The sequence below is a fragment of the Mastacembelus armatus genome, chromosome 14 (assembly GCF_900324485.2).
Source record: "Mastacembelus armatus chromosome 14, fMasArm1.2, whole genome shotgun sequence".
NCBI lineage: Eukaryota > Metazoa > Chordata > Actinopteri > Synbranchiformes > Mastacembelidae > Mastacembelus > Mastacembelus armatus.
The window spans coordinates 24,262,054-24,289,960 of NC_046646.1; the positions used below are offsets into that span (position 1 = coordinate 24,262,054).

The following is a 27,907-nucleotide window of genomic DNA, read 5'->3' on the forward strand; positions in this document are numbered from 1 at the left end:
CTCAGGCTTTTACTTTGTAAGTCCCCTATGGGCTGCTTCTGGGTGACTTGGGTCTGGTTTGTCTGGTGGTTTTGGTTCTTAACATGCAGTGGAACCACAAAAAGGATTTCTAGTTCCTCTGATGGTCCCTGACTGGTACCTTTGGAAGCAGTGACCTGAGGTGCGTCCTCTTTAGAGCAAACGCCAGTAAAAGTGGAGTTCCCTCTGTGGGTGTTGAAGCTGAATCAGGTTGGTTCTCTCTCAGTCTGAAGCTGGATCCTGGACCCTTTTGGTCAGAAACGGTAAAATCTGGAACATGCAGCTTTGCAACCAGACAGTCAAATCAGCCAAGACACAGAAAACACAAAAACAGCATTTCCTGCTGTAAGTGACTTTATTTAAAAATTGAAGTTTTGATTTTAAAAAATAAGTCACAGCTATGATGAGTGCACGTTTGAAATATAAACACTGTTACAGCTTTTCAATGTCTTTAATTATTTTTCCTTGTATTTTTACATCTGCTGAGAACGGTATTTGGTTCTGGAGCATCTGTCCAAAATCCTCCCCCAGTGTGAAGCCGAGGGCCTTTGCCAGACGTAGATGTGTCACCTGAAGGTTTAGATGCTGCTGGTTGAGCTCTGCCTCCAGGTGAGTGTACTTCTTGTTGGATTTTGTGATTCTCGTGATGCGAATCTGGACGTTCTGAACCTGCAGAAACACAAATCGATGTTTGTCACTGAGGCTTTGGACTGTTTGACTTTCTGATTAAGGGGTCCACAAGTGGCTGGGTATTGGTTCAGCTCTAATTTCTGTTGTGTCCTTTAATTTCAGATTGTTGAACACAAAAACTGAAGGACAAATCAAATTGTTACTAGTTTTTACTTTACTGTGTGTGTACACAGGGATGACATGTTAATTACTGATCTCCAGTGGATTTTGGAAGGGTTCTGAACACAAACATTCACAAACTAATTTCTAGGACCGTCTCTGAGGGAAGCTCACCGTGTCAGCAGCTGTTTGTGCCGCCTGGGCCTGCTGGGAAATGAGACTCTGAGCTTCCATCTCCAGCTCTGGTGGGAGTTGAACTGATCTGGTCTTCACCACATAGCTCAATCTGGTGACCTTGATCATGTTTCCCTCCACCAGGACTTTTCTGAAAGAGTAGCATGTCCCTTCTGTGATGGTTGCAAAGCGCTGGTTTCCATACACCATCACCTTAACACTGGCTGTTTTATCAGCAACCCCCAGGTGGAAGAAGAACTTTTCCTCATTTTTTTGGGTTCTATATGTACGAAGTTCTGATTTCTTACAAACTTTCCCAATGATGCATTTGGTGTCAGGAAGTTGACCCCTGGATACCACAGCACGGATGCTTTGTTTCTGGAAACGCTGAGGAATAAAACGTCCATTAAGGCAGCATGAGCATAAATGACAAAGTGTATGTGTTCACTGCTTAGTACCCAGGTCAATGATGTGTTGACTATAGTGACACTGACAGAATGATCTGGGTCCATATTCACAAAGCTTAAAAGTTGCTCCTAGTGTCCCAATTCTAAGGAATTTCTTAGAATTTTAATTTCACCAATTATGACATTTTCTTAGAATTTCCCCTTAAATTTAGGACTAAATCTTAGTAAAGATAAAAATGATTCATGGAACATCTCAGCCCTAAAACAGATCCTAAGGTAAAAATTGTTAAGAGTAGAGAGGAGGACTTTGAAGAGGCTTAAGAGTTTCTTTAGCAGAGGACAAAATGGTGGAAAGACGAAATATTCTGCAAACGCTGAACCATCGTGAGTTAATTAAACGCTACAGGTTGGATCGGGATGGAATAATGTTTGTCGTTGAACTTATTAGAGAAGCACTCACATCTCACCCACCCAACGTAGTAATGCCCTAACGCCAGAAATGAAAGTGATCACAGCACTGACGTATTTGGCAACTGAAAATATGCAACAGTGCAGCAGTTGCAGTTACATGCCATCCAATAGTGAAAATTAAACAGACTGTCATGTACAATGGTAAAAGCTGAGTCATTTAGCTCCCATCAATCTCAAATGGTTTAACAAGTAATAAAATCAGTTTGGTAAATGAATATAGTAACTACTGCGGAAATTGGTGGACACATTTTCAACATTTGGTTGTTTTAATTAACTTGAAGATATTTAGCCTATAACAGAAACTTCACATAAAGTAATCTGTGTTCATGATTATACAATTTCTTACTGCAAACATTTTATGACTTCACTGTTCATTCTATTATCATTTATTCTATTTTCGCTAAGAGGCATTTTAAGACCTTTACAGATCAACATGTGATCAACCAATCACAGTCCTTGAAATGCTGCGTCACAACGGGAATTCAACGGGTGGGCCAACCCCACCTCCTCAATATGATAACGGTCTTTGTACTTTCCTTACTCAGAGTTGGTCTGAGAAGTTTCCTAAATCACTTTTAGTCCAGGACTCCCAGCTGGGACTTTTCAGGCTAGGACAGGAGCTCTCTGAGAGGACTCTCAGATGCTTTATGAATACGGGCCGTGACATTTACAGCATCACATTACTCAACGTTAGCAGGTGTAGTTTTATTTCCCGCCTCTTACCTTGTTGGTTTCTCTCTTCTCCTCTTGCTCTGTAAGAGAAGAAACAGCCAGTCAGTTTCTACACTGCCTGTTTTTCCCTCCATCTTTCGCCATGATTTATTTAAGCATATAGTTAGGGCTGGCTTCAGGTAACCCTGAACCATCCCTTAGTTATGCTGCTATAGGCCTAGACTGCCTGAGGACCATCGGTGCACTGACCTCCCCTACCCTAACCCTCTCTTCCTCTCCTCCCCCCTCACATGTATATTTCACCATTGAATGTTACTAACCTTGTGCTCTCTCCCTCCCCTAGTTTGTGCTCCCTCCCTCTCTCTCTCTCTCTCTCTCTCTGTACCTTCTGCAGGTGTCCCTGGTCCTGGAGCTGTATATCGCTGATGTGCAGTTACTGGTCCCACCAACCTGCAGTGTCTATTTGTTGTTTATTGTTGCTGTTCTTTTCTCTCTGCTCTATCCACTCACCCCAACCGGTCGAGGCAGATGGCCGCCCAAACTGAGCCCGGTTCTGCTGGAGGTTTTTTCCTCCGTTAAAGGGAGTTTTTTCCTCTCCACTGTCACCAAGTGCTGCTCATAAGGGATTTGTTGGGTTTTTAGTTTTAGTTTTTGTAAAGTGCCTTGAGATGATTTGTATTGTGATTTGGCGCTATACAAATAAAATTGAATTGAACTGAATTGAATTGAATTGAATTTAACTGTTGAGCCTCAGCTGAACTTTCAGACAACTTTGTAAGTTTTGGTTCAGGTTCAGGTGTGTGACATAAAAGATCTTTGTACTACTCTGTTGAAGGTTTCTCAGTTTGGCTTTGACAAGAACCACAGTTCTGAACTTTTGGAGTTTTAGGTGGTTGTGCAGGTGGAGAGTTTTTCCCCTGCAGCACAAACCAATGCAGGTCCAGCACACTGGATAATCAACTGCACAAAGAATCGGTACAAAACAGACCAGAACTCTGCACAAATGCACAACTCCTAAGATCTTCTGATGTGTTGCTGTAAGTTTGAGGCAGCACTTGACTTTTCACTTCACTGTCAACTCACTCTTTTTCTGGGGTTTGCTCTTCACTTTTCTCACAAAAGGAGCCAGCAGGTCCTGGATTGCAGCATCGTTCCGAGGGATCTTTTTCATTACTTCATTTATTTCACGGATGGACTCTTTGTCCCCATAGGTCTCGAGGATTCTCTGGGCTGCCTCGACTTTAAGTCTCATATTCTTTAAACCTTGAGGGATTTTGTCCAGAAGGTTCAGCATCTTTTTGAACTGTGGTGGAGTCAAGTTCTCCAGGATTGAGATCAGGGTTTCTTTCCATCTTTTCTTTGAAGTCTGAGACATCTGTCACACACAAAGAAACGTATGAGGAGAAAAACTCAGTTCATCATAATGTTTAATCACTTTTCTTCCGACCCAGTAACACACACACAGAATCACAGATCTTTGAATGTAAAATGACAAAAATAAGGCTGTCCTAATATCCTAATATAGGTAGCCTACTGTAGATGTGTACTTTTTTTTTTTTTTTTTACTTTTCCTGTTTTTCATTTTGTACTATTCTGTATTTTTATTCTTGTTTTATTCGCATTCTGTTGAACTGATTCCCATGGGGGAAAACTATAAAAATTTACTGTAGACATCTGTTACCACAGTCTAAACAATGGGTGTGGCCCATGGACTCCATGGTGCCCCCTTATGTCAATGGGTCTTGTGGTTGGCATGTAGTTTAATTTCTAATGCATTTTTTTCATGTGTAAGCGAGTATTGAGACCCCTCTAGCGACACATTTTTAAAAAGCGACTAGCGACAAATCTGGCTTTCTGGTACAAAGAAAAAGAAAAAAGGCGATACATGTAGAAAACAAAGGGAGAGAAACAGGCGAGTGAGATGGAGAAAGGGAGAGAAAAATAAGGAACAAATGGCGCCCTCCAAAAAAAGAAAAGTGGACTGCGAAAATAGAGCATTTAATTCGAAATGGACAGACTCATTTCTGTTCATACTTCCCACTGGGAACACTAAACCAGTGTGTCTCATATGTTCAGAAACCGTGGCCAATGTGCCAGTGTGAAACGCCATTATGAGACATAACATAAAGATTATGAATGCATTTGATTTGACAGTCAGGTATTGATTACATGAAGATGCTGATAAAACTACTAGGCTACTTAAATATATATCACACTAACTAGTTAGATATTATGATCTTCCAGACCTTTGCTTCAAGAACTTTTCTCTAACTGGACCTCTTTAAACTTTAAGTTTTAGTTGAATACCCCTGCTCTAGTTTGTTCTCTCTCTCTGTACCTTTTACAGGTGTCCCTAGTCCTGGATTATTTTTTTCTTTTTTGTAAAGTGTCTTGAGATGATTGAATTGTGATTTGGCGCTATACAAACAAAACTGAATTGAATTGAATATTAGATGGCAACATGTCAGGGCTTGTGGCACCGGAGGTACCTGGGCCTCTCATTGCCGCTCACGAATATATTTCTACCCGTCTTCAGCTGAAACAGCTGAATTTCTCCCGTGGGATCAAAAGTTTAGTCAGAACCGGAGGGAACATGTTTTTTATATGTCTGCCTTAAAAGGCTCCCGCTTCACCAGCGACTCATGAAAACTGGTTAAATCTGCATGTTAATGTGCTTCATGTCTTTCATTCACAGGAAATGCAAATACTCTGAGCCCAGACATAACCCTTAACTTCTGGTTACTCACCCTCACCTCTAGTCCAACCGGGCCTGATTAGAGCTTCTGTTGTTGTAGAAGGTTAATCTTACAAAAGTGTTGACTTTTGTTGGTTAAGATCCTCTTTTGTCGTAGATGCAGCTGGACAGATTTCTTCCAATGGCGCTTTCAGGAAGCAGAAGATTAGAACATGTGTTTGGGTGTGGCCTTGGCAGAGCTCAGTATCTACAGTAAAAGGTAAAAAAAAACTTTATATAAACATGATTAGATCATCAGAAATGCGTTTTTTTTTTTTTTTGTTCCATCTGTGACCATAAATCCTGATTATGTCCCGTTTCTCTATGCCCTGCCATCTGCCATACGTGGTACTTTCACTTTCACTTGGGGGAAAATGAACCACAGAGCTTTTCTCCTTGTTAGTCACCAAGTTTACCCTGATAGAAAAACAAATCAGACGTTCATTGTAAATATGAGTGAACTGGAGTCATAAATAAATCACGTCCTCCAGTGGTTTGTTCTTTGGTGAATGAAGTTATAGTCAAACACTTTATATTTATCCAGATGTTGTCACAGCAGCTCTTGAAGTCCAGCGTCCCCACACTCAGGTTTGTGGGGCGTAGAGACCGGCACGTTTGGGTTAAAATGTCAATGTCAGTTTTATTTATATAGCACATTTACAATGGCTCTTGCTGCCCAAAGTGCTGGACGAATAGGAAAAAACATATATACAGTGGGTACGGAAAGTATTCAGACCCCTTTAAATTTTTCACTCTTTGTGTCATTGCAGCCATTTGCCAAAATCAAAAAAGTTCATTTTATTTCTCATTAATGTACACTCAGCACCCCATCTTGACAGAAAAAAACAGAAATGTAGAAATTTTTGCAAATTTATTAAAAAAGAAAAACTGAAATATCACATGGTCATAAGTATTCAGACTCTGTGCTCAGTATTGAGTAGAAGCACCCTTTTGAGCTAGTACAGCCATGAGTCTTCTTGGGAATGATGCAACAAGTTTTTCACACCTGGATTTGGGGATCCTCTGCCATTCTTCCTTGCAGATCCTCTCCAGTTCTGTCAGGTTGGATGGTGAACGTTGGTGGACAGCCATTTTCAGGTCTCTCCAGAGATGCTCAATTGGGTTTAGGTCAGGGCTCTGGCTGGGCCAGTCAAGAACGGTCACAGAGTTGTTCCGAAGCCACTGCTTTGTTATTTTAGCTGTGTGCTTAGGGTCATTGTCCTGTTGAAAGGTGAACCTTCGGCCCAGTCTGAGGTCCTGAGCACTCTGGAAGAGGTTTTCTTCCAGGATATCTCTGTACTTGGCCACATTCATCTTTCCTTCAATTGCAACCAGTCGTCCTGTCCCTGCAGCTGAAAAACACCCCCACAACATGATGCTCCCACCACCATGTTTCACTGTAGGGATTGTATTGGGCAGGTGATGAGCAGTGCCTGGTTTTCTCCACACATACCGCTTAGAATTAACGCCAAAAAGTTCAATCTTGGTCTCATCAGACCAGAGAATCTTATTTCTCATAGTCTGGGAGTCCTTCATGTGTTTTTTGGCAAACTCTATGCAGGCTTTCATGTGTCTTGCACTGAGGAGAGGCTTCTGTCGGGCCCCTCTGCCATAAAGCCCCGACTGGTGGAGGGCTGCAGTGATAGTTGACTTTGTGGAACTTTCTCCCATCTCCCTACTGCATCTCTGGAGCTCAGCCACAGTGATCTTTGGGTTCTTCTTTACCTCTCTCACCAAGGCTCTTCTCCCACGATTGCTGTTTGGCTGGACGGCCAGGTCTAGGAAGAGTTCTGGTCGTCCCAAACTTTTTCTATTTGAGGATTATGGAGGCCACTGTGCTCTTAGGAACCTTGAGTGCTGCAGAAATTCTTTTGTAACCTTGGCCAGATCTGTGCCTTGCCACAGTTCTGTCTCTGAGCTCCTTGGGCAGTTCCTTCGACCTCATGATTCTCATTTGCTCTGACATGCACTGCGAGCTGTAAGGTCTTATATAGACAGGTGTGTGCCTTTCCTAATCAAGTCCAATCAGTTTAATTAAACACAGCTGGACTCCAATGAAGGAGCAGAACCATCTCAAGGAGGATCAGAAGAAATGGACAGCATGTGAGTTAAATATGAGTGTCACTGCAAAGGGTCTGAATACTTATGACCATGTGATATTTCAGTTTTTCTTTTTTAATAAATTTGCAAAAATTTCTACATTTCTGTTTTTTTCTGTCAAGATGGGGTGCTGAGTGTACATTAATGAGAAATAAAATGAACTTTTTTGATTTTGGCAAATGGCTGCAATGACATAAAGAGTGAAAAATTTAAAGGGGTCTGAATACTTTCCGTACCCACTGTATGTATATACGTACATACACATATATACATACACATGCATACATAAATATGATAAATTAAACATAAAAGAGCATATGAAATACTAAGAGCTAGTTCATTCAGCTAAAACTCAAGCATAGCTTGCATTGAAAGCCAGTGTAAAAAGGTACGTCTTCAACCTGGATTTAAAAAGATCAATTATCTGTACAGATCAGATAGTCAGGGGCAGACTATTCCAAAGCCTGGGACCTGCCTGGGAAAGCTCTATCACCGCTGGATTTGAGTTTGGTTCTTGGGGTAGATAAGAGAAATAGTGTAGAGGACCTCATTGTTCTGGCTGGGCATATTCAGTTAGCAGGTCTGAAAGTCCAAAAAGACGGACCGAGACAACTAAGACATTTATAAACAAAGAGCAAGGTCTGAGCTGGATCCTGGATTTAAATGTAAACATTTAAAATCTGTTTCAAAAGTAACTGGAAACCAGTTTGCGCTGGTCCACTGACTGCAGGACATTCGCCCAGTCTGTGAGTTCAGAACCTGGTATCAGGTGATGACTCACCTTCCTGACCCACTTCCCACTGACTGTTCAGCAGGTCTGAAACCTTTTTATGACCTGCTGTGTTTTTCAGCATCACTAGTCGGCTGATCAGAGGAGTCTTTTCTGTACATTTATGTCCCTTCACTGTTTGTGATCATCGGCACAGACTCTCCCTCTGGGATGAATGAAGCTCCAGTTCATGTAGAAACTTAAGATTCAGACCAGACTTCATGCAAACACACAATCTTTTTGTCTCACACACACTTTATTGCACAGAATCAAACTGTTTTGTCACAATTTTCACTTTTTCATTTTACCTTTCACAGTCGCATTAAAGACAAAAACATGGACCAACTTTTACTTTTTAGGTTTTATTTCTTCAGAAAACAGCAGGAAGTTCTGACATGTTTGTTTCTGGTCATTTCAGCACAGGCCTTCTTCTCGTTTGGTCGTCCTCATGAACAGGAATGAAGCAACAACAACAACAACAATAAACAGGAAGGTTTTAACCAAATAAATAAGCCAGGTGGCCTCCACCTCGCCTCACGCCACAGTCTGAACCAGTCCGGGTCTGTTTATGTGACCATGTACTCCTGGCGCTTGTTGAGTCGGACCTGGCAGAGCGAGACGGCGCCCACCACCACGTAGACGGCGGCGGCGATGAAACAGTTGATGCCGACCTGGTTGTACAGATTGTAGATGTTCTGAGGAGGATTTTTACTGCGGAGGGAAGAACGGGTGAGTTACTGTGGACGCTGATCCACATGGTGATACCTGGTTTAATTAAATGAAATGTCTGAACAAAAATCTGTTTTTAGTCTACAAAGGGTTAAAGATCCAGACGAGGAACCATAGTCTCTGTTATTTAAAAAAGAAATTGATTAATGAAATATCAGAAAACCTGCTGATTAAATTCCTAATCGATTCAGCTCTAATATACCAAACATGTTGAGGAGGATTTCTTACATTTAGATAGTAAATAATATTATGAAGAGTTTATATTTTCATTTTCCCATGTAGGTACAAGACTATTGTTGATATAACATATATTTTTATTATCAATCACTCATTCAGTCATTTCCCTCAAGTCTTCAAATCCCTGAAGTTACAAAACCCTGGAGATTAGTATCAAAGAAGCATCAGATCCTGGTGTTAAAGAAGCTAAAACCAGCAAATATTTCAGTTAGACTTAAAAAAACACCAATAATTCTAATGTTAAACCCCCTTTCAAAATAAAATACAAATGAAACAATAACTAACGGTTCATATTAACTCACTCGTTCTTAATGTCGTCCTCAGTGAACGGGACGTCCTCGATCAGCACGGCCGACTTGGCGCTGAAGAAGATTCCAAGCATGGCCTGAAAACACAGAGCACAGTGGGTCAACATGAGGCTCGGGGACCCTGCAAGAGGCCACAGGACAGAACTGACCTGCACCCCAAATGTTACTGCAGTAAAAGTCCAAAAGTATCAGCATCCAAATGTACTTGAAGTATCCAAAGTAAATGTAGTCATTCATGAAAGGATGAAGTAGCACCAGATGGAAATACTCAAGTAAAGTACAAATACCTCAGAATTGTACTTAAGTACAGGACTTGAGTAAATGTACTTTCCTGTAGATCAACTTTTTCTTTCAAAATCTTTGGCTGAGGCTAGAAAATTACTACAGGACCTCAATGTGATCCATAGTGAGAATAATTATTGCAGTGTTTTAGGGTTTGACAGTTGTTACTCATGTCTCTGTCAGGGGAAGTGGAAAAACTGACTTCCTGTTGGGAAACATCACGAGGACAAAAATAAGTCACATGATTAATTTAAGTCTTAAATTTGCTCCGACGTACAGTCTGTCATCGGCTCAGCAAATAATCAACCAATCAGTATTTTTATGACAATATGAAACGATTTTCTGTGTCTGTCCTGATAAAATCACTGGACTGGAAACCTGATAAGTCTTTTTCTCCACAAGAAGAAAATTCCCCGCAGCTTCTCGGTGGTTTTATTAGTTTAGTATAAGTTTGTCATATGTGAAAAATGCGGCATCAAATTAAGAATCTGAAGACATTAAAATAAACATAAAATAAATAGCATAAAATTAAGATTTTAAATAGTCCAATACATTTTCTAGATCGAGCTTTAATGTTAATCATTACATTAGTGCAATAACGTGTTTACATTGGTCTCGGCCTACTGGGCTCCGTCTATTTCCCGGAGAAGATTGAGCGCTTGGTGTCTATTTTTCCACTGTTTGTTTTTTTACTTTGTCACAAAATTTACCAACAACAACAACATTAACTCTGACACGCTCCGATATTTCACTACAAACGTCTTATCGAGGCTGTGTAATCTGTGTCGTGTCCAGGACTTAGCCTGTTGCAGGATCCATATTTCTCACCAGCATGATGACCCCCCAGATGCTGATCACTATCCCACACGCGGCCATCTTCGGCCCGCAGAACAGCAGCGACGGCATGTCCGTGTCCGGTTCGATCGATCGATCAGCAACAGGTTTGATTTCAATTCGTTTATTTGAGAAAATTCATCGAAGGAAGATTCAGCGACCGAGCCTCACAGTCAGCTGACTCTCATCGCTCGGCTTTCACTCGGTAGGATTCGGCAGCTGTCGTGACTCACAGCGCGTCGACCAATGAAAACGCCCTATGCCTATGCCCCGCCTTTTCCTTTTGGACTGACCAATGGTGTTCAACTTCCAAACTCACGCAACGTTCTTTATCCTGTCCAGCGTTACTTTGTTGTGTGATATCAACAATATTTTCCTCTGAATATGTGATTTATAGAAACATTTCAGACTAAACCACAGCGATAAATCGGCTGCGTCTTTTCTAAAAGCTTCGTTTTGTTTTAAATCTCGACACGGGCCTCAATGGAAGCCCGCTAACGCCAGCGAGCTAACTGGCGCTGGCGGCTAACTGAGCTAACGTTAGCGGCTAACTGAGCTAGCGGCTAACTTTTGTTTTCCTGATTTTGTTTCGATTGAAGAAGAAATTTAAAGACAAGAGCCTCCACTCCTGCACCGTAATGACGTCTGCCTCTGCCAAGGTAAGTCTCACCTGACTACGTTCGACTTTATTATTGGAGTGCGCTCACTGTGCATTGGGCGCACGGCTGGAAGTTGACGTTACACAGACTCCATTCAACAATTTATACATTTTATGCCTTTGCTTGTGGCACAAATAGAAACGTCATGTTAAGTAGATCAACTGTTGTTCTCCCACATCATCAGCATCTAGTGGTGGATTCGGCGTGAAGCTTATAGACCTTGGATGTGTCGCTTTAATGTAGAAGTCCAAACAAGCAGCCAGTAGCGGTGTGAACCTTCCTAATGATGAGTCTGAAATCAATAATTATTACAGTTTTTCTATGGTCTCCATAAGTGTCAGAGATGATTTGTCAATCCCAGGTCCATGGTGGGACCAGATTTAGTTTTTGTTTTTTTTGCATTTTTGTTTAAAAGATTATTTGAATGATGAATTGATTGTAAAGTAGCACCTGATTAAATTCCTGGTCATTAACTCACATTTGAAGCTCATTAGTCAGTTGTATTCAATGTAAGGCCGTGGCTGATCTTTTTGAATATTATTTATTATTGATCAGTCTGCAAGTTATTTTCTGTCAGTTGGAAACAAATTTGTGGAGCTATTGTCAACAAATGTCTTTTATCCAAACAACAGACCTAACACCAGGAAAAGCAGCAACAATTTGAGGCGTCTTTCTTTAAATAGTGATTGATTAGGCTTTTGTCTATATAGTAACCAATGAATGGATTAAGTTTAGTTAGTTTAGGTTTGGTTAGACGTGCATCTTGTTTCCATGTTGCTTCAGTTTCATCTCTAACGTTTCAACCTGTGACCTGCAGGTCGGTGAGATTTTCTCAGCAGCAGGAGCCGCGTTCACCAAACTGGGAGAGCTGACTATGCAGCTGCACCCGGTGTCCGACTCCAGCCCTGCAGGGTGAGACACATGCACACACACACACACACACACTGGGCTACTTAAAATCCAATTGAACTGCTCTACATTCCTTTAAGAAAAAAAAATGTAACAGTAAATCAGTGTAAATGAGTAATGTCATCACAGTCCCACCTCACAGTGGCCCAACAGCTTCACTTTCACAGAAGCAACAACAAATTCTTAGTGCTGCATTATAGTGAACTGCCTAGTATTGAAAGTAGCTCCGTTACTAGCACCTTGTGAAATACTCACATCACAACTGACAGTTTTGTTTTCCAATTTTAAATATTTCCTGACGTTTTAGCTGCGTCGTGCTACAAACTTCTTCTCTCTGCTTAAAACAAAGTTGACGTAAAACGAGGATCAGGCTGAGGTTCAGCTCGATGACGCCGATACCGATGAGGACAAAAATGCCTTTATCAGCCTCAGTATCCGTTTTTTTCTTTGTATCAGATCAGGACGTCCATAGTTGTAAATGATGGAGTAGAGTCTTAAAGTGCACAAACTTTTATACAGTTGAACGTGTGAATAATGCAGGTCAGTTCATCAGCAGCTTCATCCCTGAGCAGAGTAGAACAGGGTCTGACCTGTGCATGAAGCTGTTCTGTATCTCTGACCTGTCATCAATGTGACAGTGTTGGACAGAGGAACAGACTTTCATTTGCTGAAACTGGGTCCTGGTGTTTTTCCACTGGGCGACTCTGGAGCTGCTCTGTAGGATCCAGCTGAGCCTCTGAAGGTCCAGATGCTGCGTCAGTAAAGAGACTCTGTCGGCCAGTTTGTCAGTTTGTTCCTAAAAACCCAACTGGCTTCTCTTTGTGTTCGGGATAGAAAGTTTCCAGGTGGGTCTGAACTTGTTTGGCTTCATCCATTCAGAGGCTGAAGTTTAGAGAAACGGCCCACTGGGTTCTCTCTGGGCAGCTGGAGTCCTGGTGAAGCCAAGGTCCAGAACTGCTTTTTGTTGTGGTTCCTGACACGTTTGGAGCTGTGGCTGTTGGTTTGTTCTTTAACAGACGTATGCCTGCAGAGTAGGGACATAGTATTTGTGTTTGGCCCTCGCCATGAGTATAACTCGACCTTCTCCTCGTCCTCAGGGCCAAATGGACGGAGACGGAGATCGAGATGCTTCGTTTGGCCGTGCGTCGATTTGGAGACGACCTGAACAACATCAGCACTGTGATCAAAGAGCGCACTGTGTAAGTCCCACTGGGTTGAAGGACCAGTTCCCCTGCTAGTAATGAGGGTTTAAGCTGTTCACAGACCTGCCAACCTGTTCGCGTTTTGCGTAGCAGGTGCACACTTTGATGTCGCAGCACGCTGGTACGATTTCTAACACTAACGTAACCAGAAAGCTGGCGATGCCTTTTGAGTTCAGACCCGTTCCACATTCCACAGCGAGGGTCTTCTCTTTGAGCAATTACGGCAAGTCAACATCGGTGCGTTAGGCCAGAGTCTTCCTGTGTCTGTGGGCTGTCCTAAAGCGAAACAGGACTTGGTCCGATCACAGTGTCAGATTCGTTCCCCTGAAATTAATCTTACGAACAGCACGCGACTGAAAAATAAGATGGCGGCTTCTGCGTCTGATACTGACACGAGAGATCAGGGTTAAGAACTGAACATGGCGGGATGTGCACATACCTGGACTGGTTGGCGGGTTTGTGTTCATTACAAGTAAGATGAAAAAGTAGGGAAGGCATTAATTCTTTTTACATCATTACACAGAAAAATAATTCAGTTCATGAATTAATGTTTGTTCCTGTAGAAAAATCAGTTTTCTTTAACCTGAAACTTGAGAAATGTTTTTAGTGCAGTTGGTTTATTTTAAAATTATAATTAAAGACACAGAACTTGTTACAAATGCTTCACTTCTTTGAGTTAATTTATTTAACCTGCAACTATTTTGATAATTGAAAAATCATTTTAATTAAATCTTGACAGACTTTGCTGGTTAGAAATTAAAGTTTTTATTTGTAGTACGTGACAAAAATAAACGAGTTTTCTAAAACAAGAAATTATAACAGACTCATTGAATTAGTAAATAAATGTTTTTATTTACACAGTTTGACAGAGCAAAGTGGTTTATGTGGGAAAAGCAGATGTTTGCAGTGAAATTACAGAATTAATAAAATAACCAAGAAGGGAAAGGAAACCAGCTGAGATGCCAGGATGTTACTGGTTAGCTCTGATCAGCTGACCTGGCTCTCCAGTGTTTCATTGATCGAACAGTGAACTGAGTAATTGAGACTAGTTTTTCAATGCAGGCCCACTAAACCCTCAGAACAGAGTCCAGTCCGGGCTGTAACCGGCTGGTGACCGGTCTGTTAGTTAACGTCTGCTGTTCTTCTTCTGCAGAGCCCAAATAAAGAGCACCGTGAAGAGGAAGTTGTACGAAGACAGCCGGGTCCCCATTTCCTCTGAATCCCCAAAGAAGGCTGTCAAGAAAAGCTCCGTCGCCATGACGCCAGCTCCCGCGGCGACCGCTCCCGCCATGATCACCGTGCCGACCTCGCAGGTTGTCGTGGCAACTGGAATGCAGAACAGCCCCTCCCTGGCCCCACCCATCAAGAAACAGAAGACAGCAGGTGAGAAATTACAGGAAGTGACGTTAACTTTAAGTGTCAATAGGTCAGATGTCAATGTGATGATTGATAATGATCAATACCCCCCCCCCCCCCCCCCCAGACGTGACTCTCAGCGCTCTCAACGACTCCGACGTGAACAGTGACCTCGTGGACATCGAGGGACTTGGAGACGCCTCCAACAAGAAGCTGAATTTTGATCAAGGTCAGTATCATTGACCCCAAACCCACTTGTAGTTTTCAGCTTCAGAGACTGTTTGAGTCCAAACCCCATCCAGAGACCAACAGCAACAATGTGGTGTATCTGTCCTGGTCAACGTGAGCTGGGCTGTAGCTCAGGCGGTAGAACAGGTTGGCTACTGCCTGAGAGGTTGGTGGTTCAAGCCCCGGATTCTCCAGCTCACCAAACCCTGAGTTGTGCCCAGTGGTGAAATAGTGAAGGGCTGGATATGAGTGTGAGACGGTTGTTGCTGTTAGTCTGGACTTGGTTTGAGCTGAACAGAATTTCACTTGGAGCCCAAACCCACTCGGACTTTTCAACACTGAAACTAGGATTTGAACAATTTGAAAACACAGTTTTAAAACTGAAGAACAAAATTGGAGCATTTGAAAATAATGTTTGTGTTTGGAAAAATATCTTCATTGATTGTTACAGATCTGAGTTTTCAGAGTTTTGAGACTTCAGATGTTCAGCTGCAGGTTGACTCTGCTCCTGGTTTAACACTTTTTAAGGATCAAGAACAGATACAGATTACTCTTAGCTGATTGGTCAAGTATCTGTGAGCTCCAGCCTGAAGGTGCCGAGCGTCTGAAGTCTCAAAACTCTGAAAGCTCAGATTTGTATGTTTTAAAACAGGGGTCTCAAAGTCCAGGGCCACTGTCCTGCTTGTTTTCCAACTATCCCTGCTCTACGCTCTGCTGATTACCTGGGTCAGGTGTGTTGAGCCAGTCAGAAGCTGGAAGGGCAGGGACAGTTGGAAAAGAAGCAGGACAGTGGCTCTAGTGGACTGGAGTTGGAGACCCCTGTTTCAAAAGAGCGAAACTATTTTTTCTAATTTTCTTCAAATGTTCAGGTTTAAAATCATATTTGACACTTTCAATCTTTCAAACCCCCGATTGTGATGTGACATCTCACCTGTTTCCTCAGAGAGCCTCAACCTGGACTCCAGCCTCATCATGAACTCCAGTGACCTCCCTCTCCTTTCCCGCTGACCTTTGACCTCCCCTGTGCAGAAGAGTCAGGGCTGCATCCTCAACAAATCCAGCCCCCTGCTGCAAACATACCTTTATTTTTTTATAGAAGACTATCCTGTCAGACTCCCCTGATGTTCATCAGTCAGTCTGTATAAAGCAACAATGAGCTCAGTGTTTGTAAAGACCAACGGGTCCAGTTCTGGGTCCACAAACCTGCCCCTCTTCTTCAAGAGAAACCGACTGATGAGCTTCAGGTGAGGTTTTGTTTTGCAGCAAAGATGTTTCAGAGCAGAATCAAAGTTTTACGTACCTTGAAGAATAATGTCGAGCTGCGGCTTCTTGTTCAGGAACCTGTAGAGAAACAGAGTCTGGGAAATCAGGTGAAATTCACTTCCTGCTGTTTGTGGCCTCCTCACTTTTTATTCTTTAATGAGTCGCCTGTTTCATGTTGGCACACAAAAGACTAAAGTGAAGACTGTTTACTGTGTTTGGAAACATTCAACAAATCCCGTGTACAGACTCGGACCAACACGTCTTATTTCTAAAGTCTCAGTAAACAGGACCTCTGAACACGGGACTTGTTGACAAGAAAAAAAGTAAAACTCACCAGACTGTTGCTCTGAACCCGAGTCCAGGTTCCCTGGAAGCTGGAGATCATGATGGTTCCTGTCACGAGACACAAACATTTGACTGTGAGCAAAGTTGTTTTAATTATGTTAAATAAAAAACTGAACTCAGAGCAGTTTTTTGGTCTTTTGTTTCATGATGGGATCTTGTTTCATCTGTCCTGTCGGTGCTAAACAGCCCAGCACCTTCAGCAACTATGAGGTGAGAACAGATTCAGAATCAGCGACAGTGAAAACTGGGATTTGAATGTTTGAAAATACATTTTAAATGTGGAAGTTTTCGTTTCAAACCTGAAAGATACGATTCAACCCTTTGATAATCTGAATATCTGAAAAATGCTTCATTCTTTTCAAGTTTTAAAACTCGCTTTGCAAACACTCAACTGTGTCGATTCAGTGTTTCAGATCACGTCATGTTCACGACGTTTTCATCCACCGAGAGTCATTTTTCTCTAAATTTGGCCATAACTTTCACCGTATTTCACCAAATGGAACAACTTTTGGTGACAATTTAACTCTTTAAATGCCAGTTTCATAAGTGACGTCACAGATTTGGGAAAAAAAAAAACTCAAAATGACTTATTTTCAATATAAAAGTGATCGTGGACTGACTGGACAATGTTTTACATATGTCAAAGATCAGAAACAACAAGAAATGAGTTGAATGTTTGCAAATCAAGTTTTAAAACTTGAAGAGACTGATCTGTGACACTAAAAAGAATAAAGTGTTTTTTCAGATATTCACTTTTTTTTCTAAACGGTTGAATCACATCTTTCAGTTTTTACATTTAAAATGTATTTTCAAATATTCAAATCCCAGTTTCCAGTGTTGCTGATTCTGATCCTGTTCTCACCTCATCTGCAACAGGAATGAAAGTTTTAGCTTTTAATCAGGGTCAGAAGTTGGATAAATACAAAACATGACACCTGTGAGCCTGAACTGCTCCGTCAGAACCAAAGAAGCTTTTTGGACCACAGGGGAAACGTCTGGGTCTCAGTCCAACAGCACGTCAGTCCAGCACCTGCAGGAATCAGGTTGTTTGGTCAGAAAACGTCTATGATAAAGACAAAAACACTAACAGCTAATTTACTGCGCATGTGTCGACATTAGTTTGACCTCAGGCTGTAGAAACAGACCTAAGCTCTTTGAGCCGCAGTGAAACTTCAGGTCTGGTTTATCTAAAGGTTCAGGTCCAACACGGAGCTTTGCGGTTTAAAAACCTGGACCCGTGTACATGCGCGTCAGCTGCCGCCATATTGGTACGGGCTGTGAGTCCAAACAGTTTTAACATCGAGTAGGTTACAAAACATTTGAATGTTCTTGTATGACATGTCAGTCAACATGTGATTGTCGATGTCTTGAACCAGGATTTGGACTATTCACAAATCTATTTCCGATACTTGAAATGACGTCACTGCGCCGTTTTATCGTTCACAGATTATCTGCAAAGTATCGATCACTAGAACAATTAGTTATTTAGTCTGATTCTAGTTACAGACAGTGACTATTAAACCGTTACTTACACACACACACACACACACATATATATATATATATATATATATATATATATATATATATCCCAACAGATATTTCAGATGTTTCACCTGTTAAATTACAGATATTTTTAAATCTTACTGGTCCAAATGTGATGATCAATCACTCTGAGCTTTTTATGTTTAGTTAGTATGTTTAGTCAACATTTAAAACATCTACAGAGCGTTTAGTCACTTCAGCTTCAGCTTTTAGTTTGAAACATCCAAACAGATTTAAAATCTTTTTCACGTGTCAAATTACAGATTTGGAATTAGGACAAAAATCAATTAAAAATATTTGTAAACCGACTTTTGATCAGTGATCAATACATCACCTGTATCATCCACCTGATAAACGTTAAAACGACCCCAGCCCGAACAACAACACGCTGATTGTAACACGGTGACGTCAGTCATCAATAACATCATTAATCAGATCAATCCCAATAAAACAGATCAATAACAAACAATAATCGGATTACCTCTAACGCGCCGTGTCGCTGCACGTGCTCAGTTCTGGCTCCTTGGTTCCGGTGCTGCTCGTCACTCCATGAATCTAAGTTCCGTTTTCTTTGGTCCGGGTCAGACAACGGTCCCGCTTGTCAACGTTTCTCCGCGTCACGAACCGAATTTCTGAAACAGGAAAGTTCTCCGATACAACGTGGATCTTCTTCCGGTTGTTACGCGCTCCTTCCCGCGCCAGACTCACTCAACCAATGATCGTAGGGAACGTTGTCACGTGACTTCAAGTGACGCGTTTGAGTTTCCTGGGATTTTTCTCCGCGAAGAGGAACCGACAGGTTTACAGACGGGTCGGGTCCCTCAACGGGACAAACGAGGCGGTTCCGCACTGTTGGACATAGAGACGAGAGAAATAAACAACAAACAAGCCCAAAGTTACTGGTGATAAATGCAAAGCTAAAGCTAAACCAGTTTCTGATTCACACCAGTAACAGGAAATGACGTCATTTTAACTGATTTATCAATATTTAGAATTGATTTCATGTCAATTAACTAATCAGCCCAGTTTCAAAAAATACTAAACATTTTCATTCCTCATTATGTAAACAACATTTTGTTTTAGTAGAATTAACGAATCAGTTTCAGACTGACAACAATCAGAAAATGACAATAAAACCCACATGGACACACATCTGTTCTAAAAACTAAACACAACTTCTCCTATTGCAGATTTTTATTGATAGCTTTCATATACAATATAATATTTATATTTTTCATAGTGTGTACATGGATTGTTTCCACTAAAAACTAAAACGTCATTCTGCGTCATTTTACAGCCATGAGAGCAGGAAGGAATGAACACTTGAATATAGACTTTCATTTTTCTGTTGCATAAAAATACATCTTCTCTTTTGTCTTTATGTCGAGAATTTGTCCAAAAGAAAAAGAAAGAAAAAGTATTTACACTCTGAAAATGCTTGTGTGAATGTTTCAGAGATGTGCTTCTAGTTCCCTTTAACATCGTGAACAAAACTCTCTCAGCCCTTTGTTTAAAGTCCGACTCTCTCCGGCAGATCGCTGTCATGTTCAGCAGCTTTAACCTGTTTGTTCACAGTGATGAGTGTTAGTGTCCAATGACGATCCTTCTGTTTCGGGGAAACACTCAAACATAAAGAGCTTAAAAGTTTGACCAGGGTTCAAACCCACAACCTCCTGTGAGGAGACACTGTGATGCCACTGCAGCACCGTGCCACCCTCATTAGACAATTAAAGAAATTCTACAGCAAATGTCCAGGCTGATGTTTTTGAATGTTTTGTTTTGTCCAGCGAGACAGAAACTTTACTCAAACTGACAAACTCTCAAACCACAGATCCAGCCTGGGGCTTGGTCCAGTCTGGATCTGTGGTTTGAGAGTCTTTAGTCAAAATCTCAGCACGTCCTTGTCCTTTCTGGACTTCTGGAAAAATAAAACTGCTCAGGAACAATGGAAGTCAGGAAGGGTCAGTTTGGAGATTGACCGTTAGTGCTGAGAACCCACAGAGTTCTACCGGAGGGAAATATCACTTTAATACTGAAAAACCTCGACTAGTTACTTAAGTTAAATATCTGTCCCAAAACAAACAAACTGCAACGTCACTTCAACGTTTCTGAGGACTGAAAAAGTCTCAGTGGAAGAAAAGTAATGAAAGTTTCTAATAAAACAAACCTAAGCACATCTGGATCCAAGGTAAAAGTGGCAGCAGCGTATTAATGTCTCCATGACAAGCAACATAAATAAATAAAACGTGTTTGTTTTTTTACAAGATCATTTTCATGTTTTTAGAACCTTTTCTTGTTACTGACACAAATTATTTGTTTCTTGACACAACAACGTTTCACCTTCTCACATCAAAACCTTTTCTGTTACTTCAGGAAACCGATGTGTCGGTAAAACTAGAAACTTTGCGTTGGTTCAAATGAGAAAAAGGTTCATCGCTTTCACAGCCTGAGGGAAAAGTGTCTGCAGAGCCAAAATCATCTCAGCCCATCAGAAGAAGCACAACAGGAAATGATCATGGACAAGAGGTTTTTCTGTGCGATTTTAAAGCCACTGGTCAGAACATTTATCATCGTATTCATCGAATTTAGAGCCACAGCTAAAAATCCTTCAGTGGAGTTTAACCGTTTGAATCCGATACTGACAGAAGAGATTAAATCTCCAAACACTCCTCAAATTTACATTTAATTCAAAAGAAAAACAACAACATGGGACTTTCAATGATTTGAGCCCTGAGAAACTTTCAAGAAAAGGCCAAAGAAACAGCGGATCCAGTCGGGACTCGAAGAAAAGGTGGCGATGATAAAAACAAGCAGCTGTTGAACGATTTTTCTTTTCCGTTGCATTTCGATGAAGAATTTTTGGCTTAAAAACTGTTTGAAGCAGAAACCGGTACGAGAACAGAGCGAGAACCTTCGAGATCCTCATCGCAGTTTGGATCCAGCTACAGAAGAACATTTCCTCTCTTCATATTTACCTCCAGTCCAGGATGGCGAGTGTGCAAAGTTCAAATAATACAAGGAAACGTCCTTAAAGCTACAGTTTGTGTCTGTTCACCTTCAAGAGTTTGGCAAAGAAAAGTCCATCCTGTTTCATCAAAGTCCATCAAAGTCTCTCACACTTTCAACTTTACGTCCAGTCAAGATGGTTCGTATTTGTTAAAGTGATTGAGAAAGTCCAAACACCAACAAGTCCTGAACCATGAACGTCTATTTTCACACACTCGTACTTTGATTTGTCTAAAACAGGACAGAGAAGCAGAAGAAAGAGAAAAGCAACAAAACTCAACAGCATTTCCTACGTGACGATTCCTGTAACAGACTGAACCAGCACTGTGCAAAGTTTTCAGTAAAGGAAAATAGATTTTGGGGAGGGGAGTAAAGACACTTGCATAAAAACAAAGTCTATGAAATACATACAAACACACCTCACAGGTGACGGGTCAGGTGTTTAGAAACCAGGAGCCACTTCCTGTCAGAGACAGGTCGCTCCTTCAAAATGTGACGATATGTTTAGGCACAACGATGAGTGACAGTACAAAACTGTACAATACTGTGCAAGTGCAAACGCTGGAAGTGCAGCTTATTCTGAAACTACCGCCCCCTTAGACCTCGGGCGCCTCATACCTCGGGCCCCTCAGTGGGTCTGTGGCCCCGGGTGTTCTCGGGTTCCTCGTGGACACCGTGTGTCGTGATGAGGTTGTGGATGTTTGGATGTTGGACATTATTCTCAGGGTGAATGTGGAATTCACTGACAATGCTGAATAACATGAAATGGCAGGTTTGTGCAAAATCCGATCAAATAAAAAGTGAAGTGCGTCTCACCGCTTGGACTCACATTAGTTCCTGTGTAACGACACAGAGCTCAGAGTAATTTGTTATTATTGCAGATCACGACCTACAGCTGAGAGCTTCTTCAGTTTAGGGCATTTAAGTGCGAAAAGACAGAACTGATGTCAGAAAGAAGCCCAGAGGAATCAAAGTGGATTCCTGACTGGAAAACCGGAGTCCTCAGTCATGTTTTACGGGGAGTTCGACCAGAATCAAAGTGTCTGGAACAAATCGAACAGAAAATTTAAATCCACCTGCAGATTCAATATGTACAATCAAACCCTGCAGGTTGAAGAATAATTACATATAGATACACATTAAACAGAGCCGAGCTCTTCCTGCTCCTGCTGACCAGGAGCCACTTTATCAGACCATCGTCCTACAGCGAAACCTCCTCCAAACCTTTACAGCCTGTAGAATATTTGGAGTCTGCCAAGGTTCTTCTGGAGAATCCAGAATGGTTCATCCAGGGATAGCCAGTCCTGCCCAACAACTAGAACTTGTCTTTCACTTCAATAACAAACTTTGCTCTGAATCACGTTGACTCACATTTAAGCTGCTTTGGCTCAAAAAAACCCCAAAAAACATAAAACAAAACAACTAATTTTGGCCTCACAAACACTGCAGCACTTTCATCTGGATTTTAGATTCAGTTTTATGGCATAAGATTGTTGTGTATTCAGACTCTGTCCACCCTCAGCAGAGGTTCTACACATGCATTCCATAAAACTGGATGGCGGAAATGAAAAACAGGTGCATAACTCTGATTGACAGATGTGATGAAGTGCTGGCTGAGTCCAGATGTTACTCCACAGACCCATCAGTCATGGACACTCCTGACTTTGGCTCCTGGACCAGGTCTACGTCAATCAGATCAGTTCTACATCTTCCTGATAGAGAGATCAATAAGTTTACATACTTGACTTCCAACAAGTACAAATCCAGGACAAAACGCTCAGTCGCTGCTGAAGCGTCTCCATCTGGTTTAGTTCTTGTCGACCGGATCACTGAAGGTGGAACCAAAGTTCCTGAAGTGCCTCGGATTCAGACCAACTGTGTTTATGTCTTGATTAGAACTCAAGACCTTGTTAGAAAGTCTTCCAAACCTCTGAAAAACTGATCAGAGAAGATCTGGAAATCTGCCGACTGATGGGTCAGATTGGACTGGAGCTGCATCCACCAATAAGCAGCCATTTTGATTTATCCATCCAAGCAGCAGCATATTTTTCGCCTCCAGGACAAATGGGAAAGGCGTCTGTAGTCCTGTTCTAAGTTCTCTGAGAAAAAGAGCAGACTGTCTTCAGCCTGTTCTTTGTCCTAGTATGAGAACCAGTTTTATTCTTGTCGAGTTGCCTGTTGTCATCACCAAACCGTCTCTGTGGGTCCATTTGGACTTTTAAGTACATTTCTGCAGAAGTGCAACTCCAGACTTTTGTCTTTGGACACAAGCAGCATGGTTCTCAAAACATCTCCCAAAAGGTTTTTGTGATCTTGGAAGAACACTGACGAGGAGTCCTAAGTTAGGCTGTTCGATTGAGAAGGCTGGTCTGGTGACCTCCAGTCCTCTGAATGGGACACAGTGAAATATGAGTTTGTGCCGACCACATGGACCAACGTTAACTGGGATTAACTGAAGAGAAATTAAGATGATGACTGATGTTGGTTTAAAGTCAATCAACCAACAGAAATCAAACTTCAATCTGAAGCTTCTTCGCTGTAAAAAACATCTTGGGACACCGTCCATGAGGATAAACCCAGTCGGGGAGCAGGGCCAGACTTAACTGAAAGTGGAGATGTGTTTTTCAGTCCATCAAATGTGGTCACAGGAAGGGGCGGGACTTACAGCAATGCTGGCATCTGATTGGAAGAGAAATGAGGTCAATGTTCCCCAGGTTTTATTTTGTTTTTGTTTTTTTGGAGCTGCTGGGGCTCGGTCTGCATCCACAGTGACAGGGTCTGGATCTGGGTGAGGTGGGGTTTAGTGTCCAGGGTGCTGGTGGGAGGTAAAGGGGGTGAAGGGAGGGGGAGGAGACAGACACAGAGGGCTGGACTGAGGACTGACACCTCCTGCGGGAGGAGAGTCTGCCGTGGACTGAGAGACACTGAGGAGGAGACAAGAAGAGAAAGACGCTGAAATCATCAGTTTCCTTTCACTGTTTAACAAGACTGTGGGTGCTCCAGGTGAGCCTCACCTGACCGTGTAGCTGCTGCGGTGCGTGGGATCTGTTACCCCGGCAACAAAAAGTTTCTTTGGGGGTCCATCAGACTCCACCCCACCTGAGAGACAAAGGTTCAAATTGTGTTTTAAAGAAGTCAGCATCAGACCTTGATACTAATAAAACTGGTGTGTTAGTATCAGATGACTACAGGTCCAGTGTCAGACCTGCTAACCAGGACCTGACACTGGACCTGAACCCCTAATAACTAACAGTCAGTAAAGTGCAGCTGATTCTAATTTTTGATTTAGACTGACTCTGGTTTTTAGTTACCTTTCCTCTTCAGTGGAGTTAACGCGGGCCATCTCACGGTGCCACTGACCGCCGGTCTGCTGGACAATAATCAGACTAATGAGTCGGAGTCCAGAAACCAAAACAAAAAACACAGAAGCCCCTAATAACAGAATAAAACCATGGAAGGGTTTTTCCTGTCTGTGTGTACCTGAACCTCCTGGTGGGACTCGGGGAGGAGTTTGGGGTGACACCGCTGTCCTGCGACTCCAACCACTGGAAAGAAAAGATGGAAAACAGATGTGAAATCAGACTGAAATCCCTCATCTGGATTTAGACCTAACACCTGATCTGAACTTAGACTGAAGTGTCTGATCTGCCTTAGTCAGAAACCGTCCATCTGGATTCAGGCTGTAACCTGGTATTGTTTAAGACCTTTGATCTGGACTTAGACTGAAACCTCAAGTTTTAAGAGTCTAAACGTTTCAGTCTGCTCGATCTGGATTCAGTTTGTGACCTGTAGTGCGGACTGACCTAGGTAAGTCTGAAACCCCTGTCTGGATTCAGTTCTAGTCCTCTGATCTACATTGGATGTGACCAATCTGATCAGTGAATCCTGATCTAGATTTAAAAACAACCCTGCAAACTGGATTTAGTGTCCTAACTGACAGGAACGTCCAAAAACCATCAAAATAAAAGCCTGGTAGTAAAATATCTTGTTTTGGAGATGCTCACCGATGCGTGGTCATGCCATTGACTGACTGGTGGAACTGGGAACAGACTGGAAGCACTGGGAGAGGGAGGGGTGATTATTTACACTTGGATCAAACTTTAAAGAGGTGGAACAGTGTTGTGACTGTACTGTACCTCAGTCTCTGCAGGCTCCCTCTGAGCGTCATCTCCATGTTCTCCTCCTGCATCAGACACAAACAGCTGTTACCGACCACCGTGATGGTCTGGGCTTCAGGGTCCGTCACAACAACAACACCTGCGCTATCTGCGAGTACTCAAACCCTGCCCTGTGGCTTTCTGTGATCATTGTTCAGAGGTCGCGAGGTCACCAGGCTTCAAATTTAGTAAGATAGTTTGAAATATCTGAAATTTGAGACAAACCTCTGAAATTGAATAATGTGGAGGAAATAACTGAGCTCAGATTTCATTTAGGCAAAACATAAATAGTGTTATCCAGTTTTCAGTGTAGAGAGGATCAGCCTGTTCAGACGTCAGGACAAAGACAGGACTGTGTCTGTGTGAATGAACAGAGGAGAAAAATGTTGTGGAGGAGGACGCCTGAATGTGTCCTCACCTGCCTCTTGTGGTCCAGTCTGTCTCCGGTCAGAGAGAAAGGAGAGAGAGATACGAACTGCAGGACGACAAGAAAAGAAACCGAGCATGAAAATCGGCACAAACCAAAACCAGGAGGGGAAATGTGGTGAGTTTCATGTTGGACCAGCTGCATCTGGCTCTGAGGAAAAACTATTTTGTTTTCATGAACATAACGATTTCACAAGTTTGAAAGTAGATTCCAAACAATGTTAAGGCTTTGATGGACACAGACCGATTAGCTGAACCAGGTTCTGGATTCACACACATTAGGCCGAGGACACCACATTCATTGGTGCTGTCAGAATCAGCAGCTGCTGCCGTTAAAATGTCACTGACCTGCGAAGGGCAGCTGGGGTTGATGGACACACTGCTGCGTCTGTACCGAGCCGAGGACACAGGACTGAAGACTGCCATCCCATCACTGAGACACAGACAAAAACAATAAATATACATCCAGTGAGTTTTAATTAGAAATTAGAATAACGTCAACATAAATAATTGCACTGCCATAACAACACAGGTGATGCCTGTGTGTAAGTGCACTACAAATAAAACTTTAAACCACAGATAAGTTTGAAGCAGGAATATAAGAATAAAAAACATACTGTAAAGCTGAAGCCATTTTGTAATATGTTTCAACTTTGTTAGTGTTGTTACAAGTATGTTTTATTTTGCTCGGTAAATTACAGCTATGCCGAACTAAAGACTGAGCTGTAATCATTACCAAAATACCTTCTGTCATATGACACGGGATGTGTGAAACCACATACAAACAAAACAACTTTAAAGTTCATGTTTTTGAAGTGAAGTCCGGTCATGCACAGCTGCGTGCAGTACCACTGACCTGACACCTGTTATCATGGGGGCGCTGTTCGACCTGCGGAGAGCCCCGCCTCCTGCGCCTGCGCACTGGTCCACTTCCATCCGCTCCATCCTTCGGTCGACGGGCCCGGCGGTGGCGGCGCGGGCTGCCGGCCTCAGGCAGCTCGACGGCGGCGTCGGGCTCTACTCAAGCCCGGTGGAAGCCCGACCCGCAGGCCTCACGGGAGGCAAACCCTGAGCCGCCGAGTCCGCGGGACTGAACACCGAGGCCGCCGCCCGTCTACCGCATTTCCCTCCGACACTTTATCCCCGTGTGGCTGCGGGTCCCGCCGACATTTGGCACCGCAGCTACGCGTCACTCGCCGCCGCCTCTAACGACAAAATTCACAGACGCGTGAAAACGACAGAAAATACGATCCCGCGCAAAAACAGTCCAGACGCAGTTTCGTCGCTGCCGCCGATTAATGCGGGACCCGACTGTCCCGCATCCGCGGCCAAACTTTTCACTGGACCCGCTCAGGTGACGTGACTTTAGGGTTAGCTGTTGAGCTAACTTGGTTTGCAGTAAAACCTCCAGAGACCAGAAAAGCGCCCAGCAGCCCGGAAAGGTCCCATCCGGGCCGGGCCCACGGTCCGCAGGGAGAGTCGGTCACAGAGCCCCCGGACACACCGAGCTGACCCCGCAGGAGTCACGGAAACACCGCAAATTCACAGTTTGAAAGATTTTTCAACATAGTCCTTCACCAAATACAGAGTTCACCAGGCGTGAAAACAGCGCCGCCTTCAGGCCGCGCGGGGAACTGCAACAGAAAAACACGAGCAGGAGCATCAGTTTTATAAAATAAATAAATGAAGGGACTTTAGTTTCTGTGGATATTAACAGTCTCTGTCACAGAACCAACAGAACACTGGGGTCATTTAACTTATTGTTGTTGCTTAATTGTGTTTATTGGGACTTTATATTACAAAGTGCAGGTTGGATCAAACAAACCAGGGAGTAGTGACTTAAACAACCACAGAGGCAGAACGAGTGCAAAAGGCACAGAACTGCAAAAATAGGACAAAAAATAGTTTAAGAAAATGCAAAAAGACTAGAAAAGAGTATTCACAGAAACCTGTTACAGAACAAACTGTATTTTATGTTGAATGGACATGAGGCAGGAAGTTGCTCCAGTGACTGATTTAATGTTAGTTAATTAAATTATTTGATAATTACATTTGTCACAGATTCATTTATTGATATAAATCTAGAAAAAAGGGAGAAACGTCCCAAACGTTTAGACTTTAAAGGTCTTTTGTTTGGTCCAAAGCAGAAACACAACAAACTGCAGTAACATCAACATAAATAACCAGGCTGCAGTGAAAGTACATGTTTGCTCTAAGTAATAAACAAAGCACAGAACGTTCAGCAGGATCGTTACAACAGTCTCAGAGAAAACAGACGTGCAGGGAA

The 27,907-nt window shown here is 42.5% G+C and overlaps 4 protein-coding genes and 1 long non-coding RNA gene across 9 annotated transcripts; 1 reads left to right on the forward strand and 4 right to left on the reverse strand.

The window, feature by feature from the left end:
* Window positions 1-354: 354 nt before the first annotated feature.
* On the reverse strand, window positions 355-5,602 carry LOC113142523 (uncharacterized). 2 transcript variants are annotated; one of them, XM_026327548.2, is made up of 5 exons: window positions 5,285-5,602; window positions 3,615-3,906; window positions 2,583-2,611; window positions 982-1,368; window positions 355-687 (listed from the first exon to the last, which is right to left on the reverse strand). In XM_026327548.2, exons 2-5 carry the CDS (start codon window positions 3,904-3,906, stop codon window positions 451-453), a joined length of 945 nt encoding a protein of 314 aa, XP_026183333.1. In that variant the 5' UTR covers window positions 5,285-5,602; the 3' UTR covers window positions 355-450. The 2 variants fall into 2 exon arrangements, with proteins under 2 accessions (XP_026183333.1, XP_026183332.1); XM_026327547.2 differs by having other exon boundaries at window positions 5,279-5,598.
* Window positions 5,603-8,477: 2,875 nt separating this feature from the next.
* Window positions 8,478-10,736, reverse strand: rnasekb (ribonuclease, RNase K b). 2 transcript variants are annotated; one of them, XM_026328864.2, is made up of 3 exons: window positions 10,519-10,736; window positions 9,403-9,485; window positions 8,478-8,845 (listed from the first exon to the last, which is right to left on the reverse strand). In XM_026328864.2, the coding sequence occupies exons 1-3, from the start codon at window positions 10,594-10,596 to the stop codon at window positions 8,701-8,703; spliced, it is 306 nt and encodes a 101-aa protein (XP_026184649.1). In that variant the 5' UTR covers window positions 10,597-10,736; the 3' UTR covers window positions 8,478-8,700. The 2 variants fall into 2 exon arrangements, with proteins under 2 accessions (XP_026184649.1, XP_026184650.1); XM_026328865.2 differs by lacking the exon at window positions 10,519-10,736 and adding an exon at window positions 9,718-10,007 and having other exon boundaries at window positions 9,403-9,546.
* A 42-nt stretch (window positions 10,737-10,778) lies between these two features.
* bacc1 (BPTF associated chromatin complex component 1) lies at window positions 10,779-16,443 on the forward strand. Of its 2 annotated transcripts, XM_026328862.2 has the most exons (6): window positions 10,793-11,183; window positions 12,001-12,095; window positions 13,190-13,291; window positions 14,448-14,677; window positions 14,778-14,879; window positions 15,822-16,443. In XM_026328862.2, exons 1-6 carry the CDS (start codon window positions 11,163-11,165, stop codon window positions 15,884-15,886), a joined length of 615 nt encoding a protein of 204 aa, XP_026184647.1. In that variant the 5' UTR covers window positions 10,793-11,162; the 3' UTR covers window positions 15,887-16,443. The 2 variants fall into 2 exon arrangements, with proteins under 2 accessions (XP_026184648.1, XP_026184647.1); XM_026328863.2 differs by lacking the exon at window positions 13,190-13,291 and having other exon boundaries at window positions 10,779-11,183.
* LOC113143313 (uncharacterized) lies at window positions 14,127-18,729 on the reverse strand. The gene is made up of 4 exons (XR_003297019.2): window positions 18,513-18,729; window positions 17,422-17,516; window positions 15,810-16,534; window positions 14,127-14,643 (listed from the first exon to the last, which is right to left on the reverse strand). It is a non-coding gene; the product is annotated as an uncharacterized LOC113143313 (long non-coding RNA).
* Window positions 18,730-20,902: 2,173 nt separating this feature from the next.
* Window positions 20,903-27,626, reverse strand: LOC113143245 (protein FAM122A). Of its 2 annotated transcripts, none has more exons than XM_026328760.2 (9): window positions 26,477-27,626; window positions 25,969-26,053; window positions 25,613-25,669; window positions 25,174-25,220; window positions 25,042-25,096; window positions 24,518-24,582; window positions 24,349-24,407; window positions 24,052-24,136; window positions 20,903-23,961 (listed from the first exon to the last, which is right to left on the reverse strand). In XM_026328760.2, the coding sequence occupies exons 1-9, from the start codon at window positions 26,563-26,565 to the stop codon at window positions 23,838-23,840; spliced, it is 666 nt and encodes a 221-aa protein (XP_026184545.1). In that variant the 5' UTR covers window positions 26,566-27,626; the 3' UTR covers window positions 20,903-23,837. The 2 variants fall into 2 exon arrangements, with proteins under 2 accessions (XP_026184545.1, XP_026184546.1); XM_026328761.1 differs by having other exon boundaries at window positions 24,349-24,404; window positions 26,477-27,599.
* Between the last annotated feature and the right edge of the window lie 281 nt (window positions 27,627-27,907).